This window comes from Oryza sativa, chromosome 11 (genome assembly GCF_034140825.1).
Source record: "Oryza sativa Japonica Group chromosome 11, ASM3414082v1".
Taxonomy (NCBI): Eukaryota; Viridiplantae; Streptophyta; class Magnoliopsida; order Poales; family Poaceae; genus Oryza; species Oryza sativa.
This window is the reverse complement of record NC_089045.1, coordinates 18,522,842-18,535,366: the sequence shown is the minus strand read 5'-3', so window position 1 is coordinate 18,535,366 and position 12,525 is coordinate 18,522,842. Positions and strand designations below refer to the sequence as shown.

The 12,525-nt window shown below is 44.0% G+C and overlaps 1 protein-coding gene across 1 annotated transcript; it reads right to left on the bottom strand.

The window, feature by feature from the left end:
* Positions 1-3,237: 3,237 nt before the first annotated feature.
* LOC136354183 (uncharacterized) lies at positions 3,238-6,238 on the bottom strand. The gene is made up of 8 exons (XM_066305863.1): positions 6,109-6,238; positions 4,981-5,131; positions 4,854-4,899; positions 4,505-4,604; positions 4,243-4,430; positions 3,978-4,167; positions 3,801-3,905; positions 3,238-3,728 (listed from the first exon to the last, which is right to left on the bottom strand). The coding sequence occupies exons 1-8, from the start codon at positions 6,236-6,238 to the stop codon at positions 3,280-3,282; spliced, it is 1,359 nt and encodes a 452-aa protein (XP_066161960.1). The 3' UTR covers positions 3,238-3,279.
* Positions 6,239-12,525: the final 6,287 nt, after the last annotated feature.

The following is a 12,525-nucleotide window of genomic DNA, read 5'->3' as shown; positions in this document are numbered from 1 at the left end:
AGCAGGCTTCATCAAAGAAGTCCTTCATCCCGACTGGCTGGCAAACCCGGTTCTAGTTCGGAAGAAAACAGGGCAATGGCGCATGTGTGTTGATTATACTGACCTCAACAAATCCTGCCCTAAAGATCCCTTTGGGTTGCCTCGCATTGACCAGGTAGTCAACTCGACCGCCGGCTGTGAGCTTCTCAGTTTTTTGGATTGTTACTCGGGGTATCATCAGATCCGACTGAAGGAATCCGACTGCTTGAAGACTTCATTCATCACGCCCTTTGGTGCATACTGCTACGTCACCATGCCGTTTGGACTAAAAAATGCAGGAGCAACTTATCAACGTATGATTCAGAGATGCTTCTCAACACAAATTGGTCGCAACGTTGAAGCCTATGTGGATGATGTAGTCGTCAAGACCAAGCAAAAGGATGATTTGATTTTGGATCTAGAAGAAACTTTCGCGAGCATCCGCGCTTTCAGGATGAAATTAAACCCTGAAAAGTGCACCTTCGGAGTACCGTCAGGGAAGCTGCTTGGTTTTATGGTGTCTCATAGGGGCATCCAAGCCAACCCGGAGAAAGTTACTGCTATCCTCAACATGAAACCGCCAAGTACCCAGAAAGATGTTCAGAAGTTGACTGGGTGCATGGCGGCGCTCAGCCGATTTGTTTCAAGACTTGGCGAGCGGGGGATGCCCTTCTTTAAGCTACTGAAGAAAACAGATGATTTCCAGTGGGGACCCGAAGCACAGAAGGCCTTCGAAGATTTCAAGAAACTCCTCACCGAGCCACCCGTCTTAGCTTCACCACATCCGCAGGAGCCGTTGTTGCTGTATGTGTCAGCCACCTCCCAGGTTGTGAGCACAGTCTTGGTCGTCGAGCGTGAGGAAGAAGGCCATGTCCAGAAAGTCCAGCGACCGATTTATTTTGTCAGCGAGGTCCTATCCGACTCCAAAACGAGGTACCCTCAGGTTCAGAAGCTGTTATATGGTATTCTAATTACTACCAGGAAGCTATCTCACTACTTTCAAGGTCACTCGGTAACGGTGGTCACATCATTTCCACTCGGTGATATACTGCACAACCGCGAAGCAAACGGACGTATTGCTAAGTGGGCTTTGGAGTTGATGTCTTTGGACATATCATTCAAGCCCCGAATTTCAATCAAGTCCCAAGCGTTAGCTGATTTTGTCGCCGAATGGACCGAGTGCCAGGAAGGATACCCCCGCGGAGAACATGGAGCACTGGACCATGCATTTTGACGGATCCAAATGACTTTCGGGCACTGGAGCAGGAGTGGTTTTGATTTCCCCAACTGGAGAAAGATTGAGCTATGTGCTTTGGATACATTTTTCGGCGTCCCACAACGTCGCCGAGTATGAGGCCCTCCTTCATGGACTGCGGATTGCAATTTCCCTAGGGATAAAGCGTCTAATAGTTCGAGGCGATTCACAGCTGGTTGTCAACCAAGTTATGAAAGAGTGGTCATGCCTTGACGACAATATGATGGCATATCGACAAGAGGTACGCAAGTTGGAAGACAAGTTCGATGGACTCGAGCTCAGTCACGTTCTTCGACACAACAATGAAGCCGCCGACAGACTTGCCAACTTTGGATCCAAGCGTGAGGCGGCACCCTCTGATGTTTTCGTCGAACACCTTTATACGCCGACAGTACCTCACAAAGATACTACTCAAGTTACGAGCACTCATGACGCAGCTATGGTTGAAGTAGACTGGCGAGAGCCCCTCATACGATTTTTGACTTCTCAAGAACTCCCCCAAGACAAAGATGAAGCCGAGCGGATTTCAAGGCGGAGCAAACTTTATGTTTTGCATGAAGCCGAGTTATACAAGAAAAGCCCTTCAGGAATTCTGCAACGCTGCGTATCTTTAGAGGAAGGGAGACAATTGCTACAAGACATACATTCTGGGATATGCGGAAACCATGCTGCTGCACGCACCATTGTCGGCAAAGCTTACCGGCAGGGTTTTTTCTGGCCTACTGCAGTGTCCGATGCCGACAAAATTGTGCGCACATGTGAAGGTTGCCAATTTTTCGCCAGACAAATTCATCTACCAGCTCAAGAGTTGCAGACTATCCCGCTGTCTTGGCCGTTTGCGGTTTGGGGGCTTGACATGGTTGGCCCGTTTAAAAAGGCAGTCGGCGGTTACACGCATCTCTTTGTGGCCATTGATAAATTTTCCAAGTGGATTGAAGCTAAACCGGTCGTCACAATCACAGCAGATAATGCTCGAGACTTCTTCATCAACATTGTGCATAGATTTGGAGTGCCCAATCGGATCATCACCGATAATGGCACACAATTCACTGGCGGAGTTTTTAAAGACTTTTGTGAGGACTTTGGAATTAAGATTTGCTATGCCTCAGTGGCACACCCCATGAGCAATGGACAGGTGGAGCGAGCCAATGGCATGATACTTCAAGGGATTAAAGCGCGTGTCTTTGACCGGCTAAAACCCTATGCCGGCAAATGGGTGCAACAGCTGCCATCGGTACTTTGGTCTTTGCGAACTACACCCAGTCGGGCCACAGGCCAGTCACCCTTTTTCCTTGTCTATGGGGCAGAAGCAATGTTGCCGAGTGAAGTTGAATTTGAATCTTTGCGCTTTCGAAATTTCCGTGAAGAACGCTACGAAGAGGACCGAGTGGATGACTTGCACCGATTGGAAGAAGTCCGCGAAGCAGCTTTGATTCGGTCGGCTCGATACTTACAAGGGTTGCGGCGTTATCATAATCGCAATGTTCGATCCCGTGCCTTTCTAGTCGGCGACCTGGTTTTGAGGAAAATTCAAACTACACGAGATCGGCACAAGTTATCTCCTTTATGGGAGGGGCCGTTTATCATCTCTGAAGTCACCCGGCCAGGTTCCTATCGACTCAAGCGCAAAGACGGTACTCTCGTCGACAACTCTTGGAATATTGAACATCTTCGCCGTTTCTATGCTTAAGCTTATCATTGTATTTCCCTATTTTGACTGTCAACATCAAGTTTTCTTCTTGCCGTTGTCAGTCGGGGGCTATCATCATAATAATAGAGTGTGATTTTTTATCAATTTAATTTGCTTACTTGGTCTATCATTGCCTTGTTTGATTTTTTCTACTTAGTCTGCGAGGACTGAAAGTTTTTAATAGCTTCTTTGGGTTTTAGGCTCAACAAAGCTTTATAAAAGCTTTTAAGAAATCAAAGACTTGGTTAGAACTATCAAGCACAGCATAAATACACCAGTATTGTACAAATTGAGCCTCCATTTGCTACATTTACACTCAGTCAGAATCAGTCCTTTCATCATCAGAGTTATTATTGCTCGGCTGAAGGTCGTTGTTGCGGAATTGCTCTACAACATCACTTGCAATCTTGTCAGCCGCACTTTGAGCATTACTGATAAGATCAAGAGCAGCTTCTTCACTTGTCCCGTCTGCAAAGCCATCAATGGTATCAATTTCAATCCTCGGGTACAAGGATTTGGTCATCGCCAATGCCATACTAGCTCCCATACTTCCAGCTTTCTTGATATTCTTGAAATATACATCCGGTGCAACTCTCAGCTTGTCAAAGATTTCGGTTGCGTCAAGTGCACTCGGACCACTGTTATTAAGGAACATAGCTTGGACGAGTGGTGTAGCGACATTGGCGACTTCGTCTCTTGCTCCTTCAAGCTTCTTGATCTTACCAACCAGGACATCAAACTGAGCTTGAGATTTGATTTTACGGTCTACAAAACACATTTATAATAAGAATCTGCTGCATTAAAGAGAGGACAGTTCAAATTGTCAGCTGGCAGTACCTTCAACCTCCTTCAAGGCTGAGTCCCTTTCCGCAGCCAGTTCTACCTTGTCTCTTTTCAAGGCTTCAATTTGTTTCTCCATCTGAGCCATTCTGGTGGCTTGCGCTGTTTGAAATCCAAATGTTTGAGGATACAGTTATGACAACATAAATCAATGGAACAGATCTGGAAGATTACCTTTTGATGAACCACTCAGCTCGAAGTTTGAATCCTGGAGCTGAGCAATTCGCTCCCTTAATTCTTTCTCCGTCTTTTTTGCGTGCTCCTTGGCCTCATGTAGCTGTTCCCTAACGGCTTCAAGAGTTCCCAAATGTGGAACCAGCTTTTCTAAGGTTGCGGTCTTGGCCTCGTTACGAAGATGGATTCTCTGCACGGTGGTTCATGGATTAATTTTGCTAACGAGAAAACATAGTCATCAAAGGCAGTCACCTAGAAGACTTACATTCACAATGCGAGTAGCTTCTCCAAGTACTTTCTTCAGCTGGCACACTTCCTCATCTTCTTTTTGGTGATTTATGACGATGCCGGAAACTTGAGAGTTCTCGTCCCACCATTTGAGTAAGATAGGAGGACGAGAGTCATCAGCTGCCTTTATGCGGAGAATTTCTTCTTCGTCGCCGCCTAATGGACCTGATGTATTTCCAAGACATTAGACGAACAAGCTGGAGTTATTCAGAATGGCATCACTTGAGAAGATGAGTTACCTGAGGATGTGCCTAGCTGAGCGTGAGGTGATCCTTGCTCTTTATCCGGAGACCCAATTACCGAGTCATTACCAGTTTCTGGTCCTTGAGAAGTTGTCGCCTGCGCTTCAGTTTCAGGAATCTCTTGATTTAGACCTGTATCCGACTGGTTTCCAGTCGGGGGCTCTTGGGTTGTTGCAGTTTCAGTCGCTGCCGACTGGTTTCCAGTCGGCGGCTGGTCACTCGGATTGGCCTTGTCATCCGAAGCATGGGCGCCAGTCGGCTGGCTTTCGGCAGTCGGCTGACTTTCGGCAGTCGGCTGGTTTTCGGCAGTCGGCTCAGCGTCTTTGGATAAATTTGGCTCTGTCACAGCCGGATCAGGATCTTTTCCAGTTGGATCTATGTCGGATGGTTTCCTGCAAAGTGCCCTTTCAACATTCAGCGTAATTTCTATGAGAGAAGTATGTCAAAGGGAGATGGTACCGAGAGGTTTATACCTGGAAGATGTTCTAATCTTTAGCATTTGACGGCCAGCCAGTTTTTTCTTGGGCATGGTACGCTTTGGGAATTTATTAGGCGAGCCCTTGTCCCCAGATTTATCGTCGTCGCCTTCATCGTTGTCGAGCACCAGTTTTCTCTTGCGAGAACCTGTCTGTCCAGTTGGATTGGAGGTTTGAGGTTGCGGATCTGGTCTGATTTTTAGCCCTCCACCTCCCTGAACGGTGTGCTGATGAGGCGACCGGCGCTGAGTGATTGGGGGATCAGATTTCATCAACGCATATTCCTAAATGAGATGCTTCCACGGTTAATTAATTCAACATGAAGACAAGATAATGTTTTGGTCATAGATTGAAGATTTCAGATGCATACCTGCGGAGGCGGATTGAATGCATTATATGACACAACTGGCAGCTGATGTGAGTAGCTGACGACAATAGCATTTGAGAAAATTTTATACATTCTCTCCTTCATGATTTTAAAGTCCAGAGAGTCTGGTTCTTCACGATTGGGATCATGCTTGCCGTCGAACTCGAATGCTGTACGGGATCTTTCTTTGATTGGTGCCAGTCGGCATTTGATGAAATGCCGAGTAATCTGCTCTCCTTGTAAGCCTTGTTCTTTGAGTTTTAACATGCTATCCATCAATTCCAAGGCTTGAGCAGCTTCATCTCCGATCGGAAGAGAGTTCCAAGTATCTTGGTACACCGGAGGAAGACAAGAGTACTCGGGGAGAGCAGGCTCAGGATTTTGAACATAAAACCAGTTTGCATGCCACCCTTTGTTTGAAGTCTTGAAGGGCATTGAGAAGTACTTCTGGCTCAGAGTTCCCCTCAGCTGGAATCCGGCCCCTCCGACTACACATGGCTTATTTTTGTTCGGTTGAGGCTTGAGAAAAAAGATTCGGCGGAACAGAGCGAAGTGGGGTTTAATTCCCAAGAAGGCTTCACAAACATGGACAAAATTGGCGATATGGACTATGGAATTTGGGTTTAGGTGATGCAAGCTGATTCCATAGAAGTTTAATATCCCGCGGAAAAATTTCGAGGTTGGAAGAGCGAAGCCGCCATAAAAGAAATGAGAGAAGACCACAATCTCGTGTGTATCGGGGGTTGGAAAAGCCTCACCGCATGCTGGCCGCCACCCGATGATCTCCTTGGCAGGGAGAACGCCGTGCGCCACCATCTCCTTCAGGTTCTCTTCCGTTACGTCGGACGGCGCCCATTGGCCTTCAAAGCTTTCTTTCTCCTCCGCCATCGATTTTACCCGAATGCGCTGATTTGATTCGAGGGATGGCTAGGGAGAGGTGAGGGATTGAGGCGGTGGATCACGGGAAGGATTTTGATGCACTTTTCGAAGGTGGATTTGAGCGGAATGGTGAACCCTAGTTTGCCGGCGCAGTTCTTTACTGTAGCAGGGAGTGGGGAAAATGGCGAGAGTTCCGGCGGGGAAGACGAAGTGTCGCTTGGATCTCGAGATTTCTTGTTAAGGGTATCGGAGGTGCAAATGGGCTTAGGCCTGAACAGTACCTCAGCCCAATACTTTTAACAGCGTGGCCCATTGTGTTCCTTAGGGACTTAGGCATATTTTTTGCTTTGGCAATTTATGCGCACAATAGTGTTGCCCAATGCTGATAAAATCCTTTTTTATGCGGTCATATAATTCTTTGGAATTATTGCAATGCAAATAAAAAGGTGCCCGACAGAAAGGTGTTATACTGTTTTTTGTCGGCTTTTTTAGGCTACAAAAGCTGTCTGGGTTAACTTGGAATGACTTATTTTTATCATAGTCATTTCCTTGGTATATTATATGCCTGTTTTCATTATGGTGAATAGTCATAGCCTAGGCTATTAGATTTATTCGTTACCATGATTTTTATAATACTTGGCAGGTAATCTTTAGAGTGTTTTATTCGGATGCCGGTCAAGTGAGTTCATTCGTGAACCTTTTAGAGTGTTAACCACTCGGATTCTTTTTTATTATGGCTAAAAAGCAGTCGGCAAGAATGCCTCTTTAGGCGCCGCGTATGCTTTTGTCATATGATGCCCGATTGTGCTATTATTTTATTCTCAACTATATGTTTAGTTTGTTAACTAATCACATAGTTGGGGGCTACACCTAATTAGGTGCATCTATTCGATGCACCGTATTTTTTATCTTTTCGCCCTTTACAGTCTTCGTCTTCGCTACTCGGCAGGCCTTGGCATGAAAAGTTTGAAGCACTCGGATTGTTATCTTTGAGAAGGCTATGATGGTTGACTGCAAAGGTCTCGGGGGCTACTGTGGAGATTATGGATATCCCATATCTACATGGCGATGATATTTGGACTGGATATAGGATACCGAATATATATAGAATATCTTATTTGTATCTCGGGTTTGTTTCTTAACTTGTACATCAAGGAAACACCTTGAGACTTAGTCGGTTACGACTGTATTTTACCTGTATTTGTATATTCCGTTAGGGATATAGATTATCTTTTGTAACACGGACTCCTTCCCATATATAAGGGGGGTCCGGGTGCCTCTAGGGGCATATGTTGGATTTTCTCCAAATCATACAATCAATAACACACTCGGCGGATTCATCCCCGGACAGGAGTAGGGTATTACTTCTTTTATAAGAAGGCCTGAACCTGTATAAATCCTTTGTCTCCAAACCCATACACTTTTCCTAGCTTGATAGCCACCCCCTTTTATTATTGCCGAAATCTAGTTTCGACAATTGACCACGATCACCCGGTCGTCGCTAGTGTTCATCTTTACGGTCGTCCTCGGGGATACATCATGCATCGATCCTCCCCGATGCACCGCTATAGGAAGTAGCCGAATACCACACCAAACAAGGCAAGCGCCACCGCTGCCTTCCTGCCGGCCATGGAGCTACTAACGCCCACAAGAGCCGTCTCCCCGGCGCAGGAACAGTGCCACCCTGTGGTCGGTACACGCCGCCTCCTCATCGGAGCCGGCCCGACAAACTCCATCGGCACCTACACGACGCCTACATCAAGCCGTGCTCCTACTGCCCGGACTTCATCGCCCAAACAACCACCGCCAAGGAATATTCTCCTCAATCTTAAATTTGGCTTTGGTTTGAACCGATTGCCTTCACAATCTCGTGGAAATACTCTTTGCTGATTCTACAAGGCCAATTACATCCCATTTCTTCCCAAATCAGAGTCCGCATTTCCCTGGTGTCCGACTTAGTTTCACACTCGTCTCTACTGTAATGATGCCATGCACTATGGCTGGACTCGCTCTATGGCTGGACTTCGAGTCCACATCCTCTCCTGCGTAGCGAACCCCCCATCAGAAACGATCGGTATCGCATGACCATTGCTCATCTTCGGACATGACATGAAGACCGCACACCGCCCGCAGCCCTAACCATCTCCAAGCTTCACACATACGCCTCCACGACTTCCTGCATCACCACCAAACACTTCGGGTCAACTCCGTCGACGACGAACACCTCTGATCAAAAACCAATGCATGCCTCTGTGATGTGCAATGCTTGTCATACGTACGTCACCACCGTAGCAATCCATCAGGTGCCACCTCTCCATCGACACCAAGGGTCCACCCGCTCCAACCTCTGATTGACTACCCGTCAATCAAGCCGCGAGCCGAAGCCGGCGAATCCGCGCCATATTCCCAACCACCGAACGATCCGACCACCATGTCTAGCTATTTCCGTATCAAACTCAGCTCACTAAAATCCATGGGCCACCTCTCCCAGAATGTTTGATTTCACCGATCGCCTCCAGTTTCAATCAAACCGAGCGTGTGACCACACGTCTCCCTGTTGAGGGTAGCTCACCGGAAAGGTTAAGCCATCCGCCCGAAGTGTTCAATCCACCGATTGGATCGCCAATTGCTTCCGCCACCATCAACCCGAGCACCACATCTGGTCGTCTCCTGAAGTGTCTGATTCCATCGATCAGATTCCATTGATCACTGCCGTGCTCCACCTTGCGTCCATGTACGTCCCTTGAAATCCTGCGTAGTCGTCAAGGTGTGGAGACACCCTCATACCTCTATTATGGCTCCAGCAGGTTCTGTTACCACTTGCTATTAAACCGGCCCTGATAGCACAGAAGAAACGCCATAGAATATCCAAGAGTGAAGTCACCGACGCGTGATATTTTATAACGGAGTTCTCAGCCGAAGGCTACACCTCTGGGCCACTGAATACGAGCGCTTCTACATGATCCAACAAATTATAGTATATAAGAGGAGTATCTGTTATCCTCCACCGGCCAGGCCACCAATAAGTCGTGCCCACACTTATGCTACCATCACCTTACGGTTAGAACATGTTTGCCATTCTATTTAAGTAAATGCCTAGGATTGAGACCGACTACTCCTACTCTATTTCTATACCTATGTCGAAGTTCTTAACGGTAACCGGCTATATACACATATAGTCAAAAAAAAACTTTTAACATTATTGTATACACTTATTATTATGTACACATATTCGACACAACCTCTAACCTTCGCACTTGAAATTAATATAAGTCGTACTGAACGAATGCCACTTAAGTACGGAATCCTTGACTGTATCGATCGATCCCCTGGTAGTGAAACGTATCCTCTATATATGCATGGTACGATAATTGAATTATATCTTCTATCCAAAAAAAACATCCGTCTATAATAAAAGGAAGTAGAGCTCACAAGCCTTAAGGCATCTAGAATACGTGTTCTAGCCGACAGACACCAGAATATTTTTCCTGTCGCCCTGAATGTTCAGAGTCTCCCATCAACAGAATTAATGGCGTTGTGCTACATTGCTCTTTGCCCTCAGAGAAGAAAGACATTGCCTAAAAAGAAATGGCATACCCTTTGTACTCTATGCAGGGCAGCACGTCTCATTGCTAAGATGCAGGAATTGCCAGCCACTTGGTAGTGGAGAAACATATCTAAAGTTTGTTATGCTGTGTAGCATGTGTGTTCGCTTTGAAACCACGGAGTACCATTCAGCTCTGCGGTCGATGATACCATGTAATGTTGTGGTGTGAGGACCATGTGAGGATGACACATGTATCGGTTCATCAATGCAAACGGAGATGAATTTACTGAATCAGGGCAATGTCCAGGTTCTAAAAATAGTTTTTAGTCCTAACTGATCCTCTTATATAGCATGATCATACCTATGCAATATGACTCTTTAAGTATTAATCGGAATAACTACATCCGAATTGATGCAGTTCTTTTTTTTTACTTATGATGTATTGAGACTTTGAGAGGTACACTACCACAGACCTCGTTAGTTCTAACGGGAAAAACCGTCAGAAAAAAGTAAACTCTTTAGGCCTTATTCGATTAATCCCTGTGAGAGAGGGATTGGAGTGGGATTTATTCCACACCAATTGTGGCGTAGAATTATTCCCCCTCAATCCCTCCCGATCTTCTTTAATCCCCTCTAAACCAAACGGCATTAGGAAAATTGCTCCTGACGTGACAATGTTAGGGTAATTCTATGAAGACTAGCTCGTCAGAGAAAAAAAAGTAATTTATTTTATGGGGAGAAGTCAAGATTAATTTGCCTGACGTTCACTCACCTAGTGAAGTATCATGTACTCCCTCTGTCTTAAATTAATTAAGTAGTCTTCCAGCAATTGATTTTTTTCTATATAACTAGAGTATTTTTGGCTTATCGACGGCGGATTACTTAGGGCATGTTTGGATCCAGGGACTAAATTTTAATCCCTGTCACAATGGATGTTTGTACACTAATTAGAAGTATTAAACGTATACTAATTAGAAGTATTAAATGAGATGGGTCTCATCCTATTTTAGGTTGCTATATTTTGAGACGGAGAGAGTCGTAGCTAACTAGTTTGCTGGTTGCTCCTACCTCCGTTCCAAAAAAAATGTAGTTATGCATTATTTATGTACAACGTTTAACCGTCTATTTTATTTTTATGATTAGTATTTTTATTGTTATTAGGTGATAAAACATGAATAGTACTTTACGTGTGACTATTTTTTTATTTTTTATAAATTTTTTAAATGAAACTATTGTTTTTTATTTTTTTCATATTTTTTAAATGAACCAGATGATTAAATGTTGGACACGGAAAACCCACAACTGCATTTAAATTGGGACAGAGATAGTATTTCAGTAGTATTTCAGTAGAGTTTTACCCATATCCCTGGGAAATAAAAACAGAGAGTGCCTACACGACGTCAGTAGAGCACACAAGCCAAACGTGAATGTACCAGCAGAAGATATCGAATTTCTTGGTTTCTAGCTTGCTCACAACCGGCATAGAGAGAACAAATGTCGTTTCTCGTTACATATTACTTCTCTTTTCAGTACCATACGAATATATAGGCTTATGGGGTGTCAGGAGTGCTTACAGTCCAACACGAGAGGTGTCCCGGGCTAAAGTTCTTGTGAATCTATAGACTGCCGATTTGAGTTCCATTGCTATGAAAAAATAGCAGCATAAGAAGCCAAATCAAGCAAGAATTTCTGCTCGTAAGAGTTCCATTTGCGTACCCACTAGGATTGCTGGTTCTTATATATGTTAGTGTGTGTTCATCGTAGCTGCAGCACAGGATGGCATATTGTTCTAGCAGTCTGGTTATACTAAAGTGTGCAAATATGTCGACGGTCCAGCGACGAACGGTCACGTTTAAATGAGCCATATATTTGTGAATTCATCAATCCATCTATATTATTAACCTTTGCACATGTTTATATTAAGTCAATTTTTTATTCACGGGAAAAATCATGCATGTTACTATCTGCTTTTTACATATGTGGAGCCATTGACTTCCAATAGTATATATACCTACGTGTGCAATTTTATCTTCAAATTCATCATATTTCAGTCATAAAATACATAAAATTCTCTGTCACATTTTTTACATTTTTTTTGTAACGGCTAAAATATAATAAATTTGAATATGAGACTTTGTAGATATGTGCAATACTATTAGGAATAAATGTCCCATATTATGTAGAATTTAAATTAGTTACATTTAAATTAGTGGAATGTATAAGTTAAAAAAAAGAGTAAATTGTCAAATGCCATGTCATATATTAAAAACAAAGGTAGTATATACTTATTGACATATATAGCACATATGCCTTTGTAGTTTATATATATCGACCTTAATAGGCGAGTGTTAAGACATTTGGAAACATCATTCCCTGTTAAATATTGAGCAGGTGTTATGCATGGTAGCAGATTTCAATTAGTGGACAAAATAAACTTCTTCAACGGGAAATAGAATGTTAGCTTGAATATTCAATAATAATCATGTGGAGGATTCCGGATATATATACCAAATAGACAAAATACTGCAACCACAGGACAAACCTTATAAGCGCTTTAATTTGTTGTCTGGAAAATGCAATTAAATTTTCGAAAGACCAAAGTTTTTTTTTAATATAATCCCACCCAAAAGGCTTATTCATGAAAGAATCCCAATGTAGAGAACTCTGGAGCTAGGCACACTTCAATACACAAATTAAGTTCTTTGCATCAATTTAGTTTATGTTGTATAATAACGCCACCACGAAACAG

Coding starts and splice junctions, on each gene's coding strand:
- LOC136354183 (XM_066305863.1), bottom strand. CDS start 6,238: ATGGCGGAGGAGAAAGAAAGCTTTGAAGGCCAATGGGCGCCGTCCGAC. Junction 4,900..4,980: donor AAGATTAGAACATCTTCCAG/GTATAAACCTCT, acceptor GGCACTTTGCAG/GAAACCATCCGACATAGATC. Junction 3,729..3,800: donor AGCCTTGAAGGAGGTTGAAG/GTACTGCCAGCT, acceptor TGTGTTTTGTAG/ACCGTAAAATCAAATCTCAA.